Genomic DNA, 14,531 nt, shown 5'->3' with positions numbered 1-14,531 from the left:
CACAGAATAAGCTGAACACAACTTTTATTTACGCTACAAATGAACTTTTTTTGTACAGCAGGGCTGGTTGCACATTTTGTAACTACATACTGTATAATCTTAAAGGAGTAGTTCACTTCAAAATATGCCCCTATTAACTTTCAATAGTAGGAATAAATATGACTATGGAAAGTCAATGGGGGCGAATTTTGAAGTGAACTACTCCTTTAAGAATATATACCTCAGCAATGTTTTGTTCGTAGGGCCAACTTTTGTCAGGCCAAGACGGACCTTTGTGTCTGTAACCACCCAATAATAATATAAAAAATTAATAAATAATATATAATAATAATGAAAATAATAATATATACACTATATGCACTAATACAATGTATGCTAACAGTCAAAAACAGATGTTAGCAATAGCAACAAAGCTACATAAATCTATACTTTTTCAAACTTTTTTATCTAATTTACATTGGACTTTCTCATTTCAGTCCACCACACGCCACTGATATGCTTATAAAAATGCATATGGCGTGTTTTATAAGAACACATTTTCGGTCCTCTTCTCTCTCACATTATTGCATTTAGTTACATTAGATATTGTTAGCAATAAAGACCACATTCATGATAAACAAATTTATTCTATTACTCTGCGAATAACAAAGTCAATCCAGGTCATGTGGCCAGAATTGAGAAGTGAACAGAGATGCTACATCATGATACACTTTTATATGAATAATACTGCACCACAAACACTCTTAATATCTAATAAACCCAGGTCAATAAATTCAAAGCTAGCTCTCCTTTTGTCCTTTTAAAACTGAGGATGTTTAACACGTCATCTAGCATTATAAACCACAGACACACGATCTCTAAAACCTTGCAGTAGACAAACAGAACAGAATAGAGCATAACTTTAAAGGACAAAGTGAAAACACTTTTGATGGATCACTGTTGTAATAATAGAAAATGTACACAAACGTCTCGATTAATCAGAAGTCTATTCACCGCCCGCTTTCCAATTTTTAGATGGCTGGCTGGTGCATAAAATGCAGGGTTTTGCGTTAAAATATAACACGTGAAAGTGTTTCAGTTCTGTAGTCATCAAAATATTCTGTGTTCACTACAAACGCGCACATTATTCAAACTAAATAAACATACCTAATTATCTGTCGTCACCCCAATGTCTGAAAACTAAAGGTCTTCACTTCAGGACATTGATGAATATTCTTGTGTACTCATCCAGCACACAGAGTGCAGCCCGTCCGCAAGATCACTCGACCGCTGAGCCGAGGAAATGTAGGGCTAATGAGCAGAAAACAATTATCCCAGCGTAACGTGCCATTAAACAGCGATCTCGACCCGGGGTAATGACGCGTACAGGATCAGTCACGATGATGGACACCATTCTGACATTGTCAGATAAGGCAACGTTAGCGCAGATGTCGTTTATAATCAAGATTACCGAGAGCCCACGTCTCATAATCGTACCAATATAGTTATTTGTGTGTTGGTGGAACATTTTAAACTTAAAACTTCATTTAGCTAATGGTCTTTATGGTGCATCTTTCAAGTATATTTAGCATGTTGGTTTTATGAATAATATATTTCACAGAACATTGATTAAGTGGATTTTTAATAGACGTTAAATGAGCTAGATGAGTATAAAGAGTAGATTGCACTTGTTGTGCTTTGAAAGCTTGAGGTGAGTCAGGAGTCGCTTTTAATCAGCTGTTCATCTTCTGATAATGCGCTGTTAACTTTGCATTTGGTTAGAAGATCAGACACTTAATAATGCACGCGCCTGGCCGTCCGCCGAGATTGCATTATTGAATCATAACATTACTCCTGCTGTTTTTCACATCGATATTACAAATCACCTATGAATATGCTTCCCTCTACAAAAATGATAATCACCGAGCTGATATAATACCTGAATATAACAGCTGATTTCCAACCGTACCAATCTACAAGAAAACAAACTTGTTTGGACATTGGAAACAGTAAGGGCCAGATTAACTAAACGGGGCAATTTAAAAAAAGGGCCAATGGAAGTGGAAAGTTCTGTGGGTGATTAAAAAAACTCATTATCATAATGACCAATGCAATCTACTAAGGGCAGCGCAAATTAGCACAGGGTTAAAGAGTTGCTTTCTTGCGTGTTAAATAAACCAGTACAATGATGATCGCAAACATTCGTAAATCACGTTGCGTGATTCATTTAAATACTCTCCTTTGCGTCTGAAGAGGAAACTCCTACAAATGCATGCAATACGGTCAGTCGCAAAAACAGCTGTGTCCACGCTAATTTTCACTGCGTAATTTCTCACTTTAGCAAATACCGACAGTAGTTTTTTTACGCCAAAAAAGGCATTTGCGCTGCCGCAGGATGTTAGTAAATCTGGCTCTAAGACAAAAACTAATTTTCCCCTACTCAGTTATCATATTCCAAAAAATCCACGGTCACAATATTATCGCAATATCTTTTTTTAAGAAATAAATGATGCTATCAGTCAAATTTGTTTTTTTTAATTATTATTATGTGTTTGATCTTTTATTTCGTACAATAAAACAAATAGACAATGAAATATAAATACACGGAAGCATTTTAAAAAGTGCTGAAAAGTTTACAATATGTGTAGAATTAACACAATATCGATTTCAATATGATGTTTTTTGACAGTACCGGTAGAATATATTGTGACACCCCTAGTGTGTACTAAACATGTTCCACCATCTTAAAACGATTTTCCAACATTAAGTTAATCCCTTTGATTATCATCCATGTACACATTCACGTAAACCAAACTGACATCAACGACCCATGTCAGCGTTCTCAACCAACTGTTGGCTTGTCTATAGGTCTTCACGGGCTCCTCAGCATACGGCACACCTTCTGTCAACAGAATCCTCAGCAGAGGCCAGGACAAACAGTACAGGAGTCCTCCAGTCTAAAGACAAAGGCTGTCCCAAAGATGTCTTGTATGCAGAAGAGCTGAATGTGCAATGCTCCAAGCATCACAATGACAAACTAAGGGTGTGAACATTTAATACACTTAGTTTTGCCGCATGTGTGTTTGTTCGATTACAAAGAGGGTCGCGCATAATCAGCCAAATGATTTTTTGCTGACTTACGTCATACAGTATGTATAAAAAAGCCTGTTGTGCGACTTTCAGATTGGGTTACATTTCTAGAGGTTCTTGTTGTCAAGAAGCATGAACAAATACTTTTTATATTTCACTTTCAAACAGTTACTTTCTATTGTGCATCCTAAAACAATCTGATCATTACATAGGATTCTGCACACTGAAATATAGTTTCACACATAATATCTACGCTGAACATAAAAATGGATGTTTTTCACAGCCAATCACAACAGTAGAATTTAAAATAATTAGCATAATCATAACACCTGATTTACATTTACGCATTTGGCAGACACTTTTATCCAAAGCGACTTGCATTGCATTATACTATACATTTGTTTCTAAGTATGTGCAATTGTCTGGGATCCAACCCACGACCTTGGCATTATTAGCGCCACACTCTTACCACTAAGCCACAGGAAACCTAATTAATAATAACCATAATTCAAAATTTTTATTGATTGACAGGCCTCATTTTGATATCAGCAGTCACCCAGTCAAACTTTCCAAAATCGGGCAAAACAGCAGCCACCACCTCACTGATCTCTTATAGCACCAGTCTCTGAGGTCCACGGTGAGTCAGTGCATTATAGTGCCCATATCTTGTCTGGTCTGTGACATTGTAGAGTAAATGTGTATGTGTGTGCATGAGGAAGTTTGGGGGGGGCAGTCTGCCAGGGCCTTTGGGCGACATATCGCCATCTGGGAGGTATGACCCTGGAACTACGAGGTTTCTGTGGAAACTGACTGTAATAGAATCATGGCTGAGGTGCGGCAGAGGGCAGAAAGAGTAAGAAAATGGGTAGATTTAGTGAGCGAGAGAGAGAGAGAGAGAGAGAGCAACACAGTCAAGGTCAACTAACAAACTGAAGGAAGAAAAACCAACAGGAAATGCAAAACAGCTACGATGAGTTGTCGGCTTTTTGATAGAATGAAAGTAGATAATAGAGTAAAAAATACTTATTTTATTTTCACTTCATTAGACGACCTGTTATGAAGTGGATGGAAAAGATATATTCACAAATATTTTAGCTAATGACTCAGTTGTACTATTGTTTCCTATAGGAACATTTACATAGCTAAACCCCAATCCACAGACTGCTAAGTGGTACAAAATGTGAATCTGAAACATTAATGCGTTTTATGGTAGAATATTACATCGTAACATGCGCTGTACCGTGCAGTCGCTCAGCAAGAACAGCAGAGGGTGTAGCAGCAGACAAACATGGCTGCTTATCTCATTTGGTTTCAGGCAGCCAATTTGCTCCGAGGCTTAATAGCTAACAATAGATGTCACGTTGTGCCTCAATAATGGCAATTCTTCAAGAAAAAAAACAAGCACACACACTAAGACAGTGCCATATTAGATTTCCAATGCTATCGTTAACAAAAAAAATGGCTGATATAATTGATGAGCCGCCACTGGACATAGGTAGCATAATGCATTTCAAACAACAGCAATTTCAGACCGCCTACTTTGTCATCGGCGAGGAATTTTGTGAGTGCTGCATCCTCACTCCGTGAGTCAGATGAGTAATCAATACATGCTGGGCGGTGGGTGTTGAAACAGTGAGAGTGAATGCTCAGATATGGCTTGGTTTCAATGCTGTCGATAGAAGGCCAGCAAGATGCAAGCTATTAAAATTAATGTATAATTTCCCACAGGCCTTCAATGACCATTATGAAATCGTAGCTTGCTTTTCTTGCCGCGATAGTTTGGTTATACTTGTGAGGGACGTGTCCTTATAAACACATGCTGAAAACTTCTGAAGCTTTCCTTACTTTTCGAAAGACTCATAAATCGGACAAATCAGGTTTTGCCTTTAACCGAACAATGTCGATGGGTTTCTTCGAGAGCTATGATATACGGTATGTATATGCAAATTCATAATCCAAATATGACAACAAGAGGTCTTGGCTAATTTAACGTGATAGTTGTGTGTGTTTGAGAGAGAGACTTACAAACTCTGTCGCAGCTCTGCTGTGTCTCTTGATGTTCCCAAAGTCTGAAGGTTCTTCTCTAGGGTTACGACTGCAAAGAACAGATTGTCGTTTCCATGTGACTTTAAATTCCGCTTTCAACTTCCATCTCAAATTTAGAGTATATTGGGCTTTCTGTTTAAACTTACCGTTGGCGTTGATCTGAAAGATATTAGAGGAGGTTTCCTGGAACACATCTTGCAGCTCTGAAGGGCTAACTTGTGTTGCTGTGGAGGAAAAAAAGTGCAGTTTATTATTTCAATACAACTTTAATCAAATGTAATCAACGTTGTAAATTAAGGGTCTATGTTAAGGTCACATGTGTGCTAACTGCTAGGCCACACTTTCAACAAGACATCATGTTAATTTATCAATTGTGGCAATTCCATGCAAATTTAGACTCGCATTTATGCATTTGGCAGACGCTTTTTTTATTATACTATACATTTGTTTCTGAGTATGTGCCAAGATCAAACCCATGACCTTGGCGTTGCTAAAGCCATGCTCTAACCACTGAGCTACAGGAAAACCTTAAGATGAAAAACTCTTTTTGAAGCATTTGTTTGTGTGCTTTTAAAGCACAGTTTTCCATAGTCTGGTTAGTGAATTGTCAGAGCCATAACAGTCCAAATTCCTCATAAATGAGCTCATGCAAAGTTAAACAGAAATATCTATTTTATATTCTATAAAGAGTCATCCCTTCATCATTTGTTGGACATTATTGCGTCTGGTTTGTTCTTTTTAATTCACAGAAATCCCCAAAATAAGTATGTCGTCTCCTTTTTGTCACATAATAAACTCATGCACAGACTGATATTTTTCTGATATCTGGACTCCGTCATCAGGGGTTTAGTAAAATATAAACAGATGATACCATGTATTGGTAATAAATACCAATAAATGAATATCTTAATATTTAATTAAATATGTAAAAAAGACAACAAAAAATAACAGAAACGGAAAGTGCATCTTTAACACGTCTTGCAAAATGGTCTACAGCAAAATGCTTTCCAATGGCCCTTACCCGTGGTAAATCACCTCAAGTGGCTCATTGCTTTAATATAACACGTTAATGTGGGCACGATGTTAGTTCTCTTTGACTGATGTACTGTAGTTGGCAGGCTGTGCTCACTAGGGTCTCCATATTTCAGCTCGCCACTCTAGCGATGCCAAATAAATCAGAAAGAGTCGCATGCACGCCAGTTTTCCAGGCAGCAGACAGGCCTAAACAGACTAAGTCGTGAGCCACCCAAATAGGCGTGTGGGCACAGTCATTTTCTTCATCAAATAAATGTACCCTGACAAGTACAGGTAATCATCAACAGCTCTTAATCAAATCCACTACACAACCTCTGTATCTCAGCACAACCCACGGGCCCTGCACACACACGCACACACGCACACACACACGCACACATGCACACACACAAATGTCAATACAGGCTTTTGTCTACTTCTGCCCTCGAAATGACTGTAATCGGTGTGCTTTTTTCACAACTCTTTTTCTGAGCTCTAATGCACGTGCACTTGAGAATAGAAAATCACAGACAATCTTTTGCACCAGTGCATTATGGGCTAACAGAAGGTTGGGATTTGGTAACTAAAATCAGCAACGGTACTAACTTTATTACAGTTTCCAGTGGAGTGACAAAAGTTTAGCTGTTTTAAAATACATTACAATTAGAGATGCATAGGCATGGGCCGGTATGAGATTTTGACAGTATGGTAAGCTTAAGCCACACTATCACGGTTTTGCGGTATTGCGATTGCCGCTTTAAAATGTGTCATTTTAAATGTCTGAGTAAAAACCATTGAACACAATAGATTTGATTTTTAAGCAACACAAAATATTTGGAACAGTAGTAAACATGAACAGTATGTCAGGTTAAATCAGTGCTTCCCCAACATTTTGAAAGCATGGCACCCCTTTCTAGTCTTCTTTTAAATGCATTTCCAGTAATTAAACTTACATGCGTTCATCCATACATATATACATAAATAAATTAAATGCAACTAATTAAGCATAAACAAAATATAGCACAGAACCTGATGGATTCCTGCACAAAACAGCTCACACCTTTGGAACGGTATAACAGACAACCGCGGTATACCTTGTAGCCGGTATTCGGCCCAGGCCTAGAAATGCACCGATATATCGGGCAAAAATCGCTATCAATCAATAAAAGCAATTTTTCAGTTTTAAAATGACTCATCCAATCATAATTTAGGGTCTTATCATAATGGAAAAAATTGCAAAAGATGAAATATAAAAAGCACATTTCAGATATACATTCAACATGACAGGGAGAGAAACACAGGAGATTATCTGACTGCTTCCAGCCAGATGTGCTTGTTTGTGTGTGCATGTGTGAGCTACAAGGTGATAAGCAGCCGTCAGTGGATCATTTTTCAAGGAAACAACCTTTCGTGCCCTTACTGTTATCTCCATTGGCCTCCAGCTATGAGCATACCTCTCATCCTTTCTCTCACACCATCTCTGTGATAGATAGATAGATAGATAGATAGATAGATAGATAGATAGATAGATAGATAGATAGATAGATAGATAGATAGATAGATAGATAGATAGATAGATAGATAGATAGATAGATAGATAGATAGATAGATAGATAGATAGATAGATAGATAGATAGATAGATGTTCCATATTCATTTCACTCGGCACACAGCATCACCACTCAGAGCTCAATTCAGAAGGGGCGGGCTGACGGGGACACAAGATCCTACTTCCTATGTGTGAGTGTGTGTAAGACCTTCTGTCGGGGTGCAAGTTCAACCGAATGAGAGAGCGAGTCTGTGGCTGTTGGCATGTAGGGTGCAACAGGTTAAAGACTTTCCTAAACAACTGTTTGTCAAAACGCACTGTGAAATTTTGGAAAAGTGTGCAATGATACAAGTTCGACTTTCAAGCGATTTGATCAACCCTAAAATGATCACATTCATTTTGAACTACCCCATCAAAATATTTCAGAAAAGAAAACGGATTTCTCTGATCAGTATATACTTCGGAACCAAAAGGCCCTGTTGTAAAAGACCTTCTTCAAGATGGAAGCTAGGCTCTCTCTCACCCTCATGAGGCCTGGATTCACCTTAAATCACCTTGATCAAAAGTGCACACACACTTACTGTGTTGGGAATCTCTGACATTTGTTCTACTCTATTGTCTATGGTCCAATTTGTCTACTTGCTATTTTTCTTGTGTTTGTGCCAAAGTGGAAAATTACCAGTGCGGTTCTACCTAACCTCAAATGAGCACTTACTGTACAGGGCTGAAACAGTAAGATTCATTTTCCTATCTGTGGAATAGGGAACAAAAAATCTCAACAAAAACAAATGATTCTGTATTTAGATATTGTATTTTGGTGCAGCATGCAATGATCGTAACAGCGTATAAGACTATTTATCTTATTTTTGAAATATGATATAATAGTCATCTATGATATTTATTTTTTATAAATCATCTCACTCTAAAAAGTGATTCGTTGTCTCAACAACCATATTGTATTATGTTAAGTAGCTTCTACTTAAAAACATACACATTTATAACATTTTAGCTTAACTTAAAATCCTTTGTTCATGCAACACAAAAATATAAATTACAAGAAAAGCTGAAAAGTGTGCATAAAGTGAATGGAAAAAAATGCTAGTTGCGCAAACTACAGTTCAAATTAAGTAAACCTAACATACATTTCCACTGCAATGAACTTGTAACTGAACTTTGGGCCTGAAAAGTTTGATTATTCATTTTTTTTAAATAAACACTTTTGGGGCATTTATATAGATGTTAATAAGATGTATAGCAAAATTTAAGATGTATTTAGTATTGTTGATGTTGTTTTGTGAAGTTACCATTCAGGTGATTCGTGTTTGCTTTGGTAAGCACAGACCCTGTTCAACCCATCGTATTTCTTACCTCAATAAGGAAGACATCAGAAATGCAGTATGTTGTGTGCCTCTGTGTGTGGAGAATCATTCAATGACTGACATCAAATCAGTCATCAGTTATTTCAATACTATTTGTTATAATAATATACTTCACTATGGGGTTATACGAACATTAAGGTAAATTAATTAAATATTTACGTACAGTCTACATGAGCACTGTAAGTTGATTGAACTCGTGCTACATCATTTTTTTAAGTAAAGAAGGTCAAGTGAACTCATATATTTGTGTAAACGCAACAAAGATTTTCTTGTTATTTTGACTTAAAATCTCCTCAAGTTGAATTTACTTAAAAACCATGATGCAAAAATGGTGCACATATATTTTAAGTAAAGTCAACACATCATTTTTACAGTGTATTTATTAGACCCATTAAAGTTTGAGGAGAGAGTGAAATCAGAAAGTTATAAGAAATAGCATTAAATTGGCTGTTTTAAGAAGCTGGCACAAATCAGGTCCATTCTGCCATCATCTTTTATTGAAACACAACATTATTAAAAATCTAAGTTCAAACAAAAAACACCTTTCCTTTATTTTGCATCTGCCATGTACAGAAGACCATGGAAAGATGGGAAGGTGGAAGAGCTCATAAATATGCATTATTTAGTTCTGAGTGTAAGGCCTCCAGAAAATAAACGGATACACAAAGTGCAGAAATGCTGGAGTTTGGAAAGGTCTGGAGTGAGCAAATTGATCTTAAATATACGGGATGCGAATTATCTTTAGCTGATTATCTTTAGTTCAGTTAGAATCTCAAATCAGGAAATGACTTAATCAAACGCTTTCTCCTTGTTACGTTATACGCATAAGGTCATCATGTGCCTCTCTCTATCACGAAAAACACAAGCTCAAACAGAAAAAAGCAATCCCATGTAACAACAGAGTGCTATGACCGAGGGTAAAGAAGCTGAGATGAGCCCGGGGAGAGCAGGGTTTGCAGGCCATGACATGGCTGTCAGACGTGCCATACAGTGTGAGACGGGGCTTTATCCCTGCAGTGCAACACCAGGCCGTCGCACAAACCGTAAGGACTCACCAGGAAAAGCAATGCATCTGTAACTGCTCTGAGTCTTGCACGCTTTAAAATGAAAAATGCATCATTCTTCAGTGGTCTCGAGGGGGTGCTACCATCTGGACAGGAATGTCTGTGATTGTCGTTGTACTTTTGGGAGAATCTGATCAAGGATTGTTTAGAACAGACACTGTACACGCAATTACAAGTACTGACATTCCAGACACAACACTAGGTTTTGCTTTGCCAAACACAATTTTTCCTCAAAATGCTATCGCAAATACTTGCACTTGTCTTTATAAGTGGACCTATACTGATAAATAGTTTACGTTTGACGTTAACTACATATAAAATAATTCAGGAAAATATTGTGAATAGAACTGAGGGTTTTAGCACCGTCAAATACGCTCAGTTTTGTTGTTTGCTTTTTATAATTGTTTAAAAATCCCAGTCTAAATGAAATAAGTGCAGCGTGTTTGCATGCATGTTTGTTTTTGTCAATACCAGAAGTCACTGTGTGATTTAGGTTGCGTGCACAGCATGTGAAACTCCAGTAAGTGCATTGAAAGGTTTTGGTAATGCGTGGCACTTTTCTTCCAAACACACACACACACACACGCACGCACGCACGCACGCACGCACACACACACACACACACAGCCCTTAGCGCTTGTGGTTGTCTCTAGTAAGTGGAAAGTTAACAAAAGCCCAGATTCTCAAGTTCTTCACATAATCTTTAGGAGTTTTAGTCAGGTACACGAGGGGTTACTACGTTTCGCACACACACGCACACACACTTAATTAGTCAATCAATCCTCTGCAGCAGAAGTGGGCGCGGGCATAAATGTTTTAAAAATGTTTATGAGTAATTAGCTTGGTGTTTAGCTGGATTCATGCTGCATACAAATCTATAACATTTCCTTTTATAACAGAGCAGTTTCCCCCAGCATGTAGCTTCCAGAGATCTAGATGGGTGTCAAACGTGATTTCTATCATCTGCATGTTATTTATATATTATTTTTCGTAATTCTTTTACAGCTGATATAATAGTATAATAACGATAATAATATGGTTAGATCTTATTCAGCATGTCTAGATTACGTAAACGTAGAATACAGCAGTCTGTAAACCATACCCTCTGTCTGCATTTATACTTTTCATCAAAACCAAAATTAGCAAATTACAATAATCAAATTGACAAAACAGTAAAAACAAGTAGTAAAAATGTAATGCACAGTTGGAGAGATTCGAAAACGTAGAGATTAAAGGAGCTGTATGTAACATTGACACCTAGCGGTTGAGCTCGGTATCGCAGTCCAAATTCTAAATATTGGCGAGGTTTTTTCCGCACCCCTCCTCCTCAGACTCGACGCTCACAGGAGTTTGCAGTGGTTGCAGTGTTTGCAAATATAATCAGCAGCTCGTTTCAGAGGTTGTGTCCTCCGGAGGTGAAATATTGCTGTCTCGTTTAAATAACCGTGATAAAAAATTTATTTTTCCTCGTAAATTGTAAAATAATATTGTAATTCTTTCTAAGTTTGCAACGTAATAGTACCGGAAATGGTGGAATCTGCTCTGACCCAGATCATTTGTTTGCTGCAATATGCTGTGATTGTCGCCAACCGGCAACCGAGCTGTGGAAATACACTAGTGGGTAAATCATCAGTGGGCGGGGTCACACGGACCAAAACAAAAACAGACATTCCGGCATGGAACGCACATTTCAGAGTGGAATAACTGGCTATAGCATTGTGTTTGGACAAACCAATATATCATCGCTGTCGGGCAGAAACCTCCTATGTCCAAATTTGGTCAATTTCATATTTTTTCACAAATCGATGCTATTGGTCAGTCCCCATGTGGGTCTGTTATTTTTACAAATTATTAATCAATCTAAAGTGTTGAAAATGGCTTGAGAGCAAATCTCTTAACTCCACTGGACACTTCAACTGTCTGAGAAGTCTCGTAACGCCAGACCTTCTTCACTCCGCGGGAGCCTCTCGGCATTATGTCTCCTGATTGAAAGTTTTTTAGACAATAACGAGTGAAAATAGTTAGGTTAGATACATTTGAGTAGGTTTTGTTAAAAATCGATAGCTGTAATGCTTCGGTGCAGAAGGAAGCCCGTGAGCCACGAAGGTAAATTTGCGAGCAGATTCGGCTAATTTCCGCCTATTAGACAGCCTAGTCAGCTCATCGTTTTTTGTATGACATCACGTATAGTTCTTAAACCTTTAAAATAGAGTTTAGGAAGATGTATGTAACCACAGTCGTTAGCTTTGGTTAACTTTTGAAGCCTTTTCTCTTGTCAAGAGGCTCAACGTGACCGCCGATTTTATTTGCGTGCAGATTAATTTCTGACTATATTAGACAGCCTGTTTAACGTTTTATTTTGGTATTGCATCACTCATAGCTCTAACATTTAAAATAGAGTTTAGGAAGATGTATGTAACCACAATCATTAGCTTTCATTAGCTCTTAAAGCCTCGTCTCTTGTCAAAAGGCTCAACGCGACCGCAGACTTTGATGAACACTGCTGGCAGCAGCGACGTCTGTGTCCGTAACATTCTTATCAATGACAGCGTAATCTCGTATCTCCCTGCTCCCAAGTCATAATCCTTGTATCTCCGATTAAACATGGTTTTGGGGAAATGTTGTGTTAATGTTGGTACACAACAGTATATGATAGCAATATAAGGTATAATACCAACTTTAACGATACAATGTTTAATAACTCAAAAAATATGCAGTTTTTTTAATTTCCTGAAAAGTAATGGTTTTGGAGATGCGAGGATTCCGCCCGACAGCGACAATATGAACTTCGCATGTTTTCTAAATGTCTACGAACATATTAAGGTATATTGTTTTGATTACATACAGCTCCTTTAATCCTGTTATGTTGGTGGGGTGTGGGGTCCAAAAAAAAGGCTCACAATAACGAGAGGGTACCCAGGTTTTAAAGTGATACTTCTCCCAAAAATACAAATTCTGTCAGCATTTATTTACCCTCATGCTGTTCAAAACTAGGGATGCAACGAATGTTCGGCAACTGAAAATATCCAGTCGAAAATAGCAAAAAAAAGCATGTTCAGTGAAATGGCCGAATAAATTTGACCAAACATGACATGTGATATGATCAAGCAGCAACCAGCGCAGAGAGAGAGAGAGAGAGACGCAAACGCTTTTTTAACGTGTTGACAGTGTATGGAGCATTTTTAAGTGTCACAGAAAGAAACAGCACAGAACTTGCCACGCCGGAGTAAATTTCTGAATGAAAGCGTCTTTACCGGTCAGTAACTTGTGTACTTCAGACTGGGTGGGCAGTCTGACAGTAGCCCCGCCGCTCGCGACATCCTTTGACATCATACAGTGGTGACGTGGACACAGTTCCCTGTACTAAACAACTGGTCAGTATGTTCTGTGGATCCCGGTTTAAGTTATATTGTATTATATTGAAAAGAAAGACAAAATATAAAAAGCACATTTTGACCATTCAGTTTATGCAATAGAGAATGTGAAGCTGACGTCACGCCCTATGTTGCATGTTGTAGTGGCGCCTCCATCTTGGGAGGATCATACTCCCCTGTTATTATTGTTTTGATATGTACCGTTACGTTGTTTGACATACGGAGAAATGGAAAGTGAAAGATCCAGGGGCTTTTCCTGAACGACTCTGAGTAATGCTATTGCAGTTTTTAACACAGCAAGACCGACCTACCATAGTTATATTTCCTAATCAAACAAGAAAAACAAAACACTGCCTTGAACGCACTAGCCGCCATCCTCCCAAGATGGCGCAACATTCAACGCGGCGTGACGTCGATTAACAAGCTCTATAGTGGAAAAATTGGCTAAATAAATAGAAGAAATACGAAAAGCCATGTTCAGTGTTCGGCCTTCGGCCAAGTGTTTCATTTTTAAACGGCTTCGGCCAAGAATTTTAATTTCGGAGCATCCCTATTCAACCCCTGTACATTACTTTTTCTTCTGTGGAACACAAACGAAGAAATTTAGAAAAATGTCTCAGTGGTTTTGTGTCCATACAATGGAAGTCAATGGGGGCCAGGGTTGTTTGGCTACAAACAACTTCTTTTATGTTTTGCAAAACAAAGTCACACAAGTTTGGAATGACGAGAGGGCAGGTTAATGATGAAAGAATCTTCATTTTTGGATAAACTATCCCTTTAAAGGAATCTCTAAATTCAGCTTGGCCACTCACCCAAAGTCATGTTCAACTCCTTTACAAACCAAAGCACTAAAAAACTTAATGGGTATTTTACACAATGTTTGACACTTCCAGTCATTCTCAGCCCTTAACTTATCTTAAACGGGAGAGTTACCTGAACGGCATGAAATTTGTTCTCATTACTCTGATGTGATCCAGCATAGTAAAAGACCACCATCCCTCCTTTCCAACCCAAAGCCCACCAATTACAACGCAATC

The 14,531-nt window shown here is 38.0% G+C and overlaps 1 protein-coding gene across 4 annotated transcripts in view; it reads right to left on the bottom strand.

Annotated features, from left to right (window-relative positions):
- tsnare1 (T-SNARE Domain Containing 1) overlaps positions 1–14,531 on the bottom strand; it is a 100,271-nt gene that overhangs the window by 63,796 nt on the left and 21,944 nt on the right. For all 4 annotated transcript variants that reach the window (XR_008963386.1, XR_008963385.1, XR_008963387.1 and 1 more), the window contains exons 3-4: positions 5,262–5,339; positions 5,095–5,164 (exon numbers count right to left, since the gene is read on the bottom strand). Coding sequence is in view for 1 of the 4 variants with exons in the window: in XM_057340287.1 (XP_057196270.1) it covers positions 5,095–5,164; positions 5,262–5,339 (148 nt within the window). In the remaining 3 variants the exon portion in view is untranslated. The remainder of the gene's footprint in view (positions 1–5,094; positions 5,165–5,261; positions 5,340–14,531) is intronic.

This window comes from Triplophysa rosa, linkage group LG8, assembly GCF_024868665.1.
Source record: "Triplophysa rosa linkage group LG8, Trosa_1v2, whole genome shotgun sequence".
NCBI lineage: Eukaryota > Metazoa > Chordata > Actinopteri > Cypriniformes > Nemacheilidae > Triplophysa > Triplophysa rosa.
Note: the sequence above shows the minus strand (reverse complement) of the source record. Positions and strands in the feature narration are given on the sequence as shown.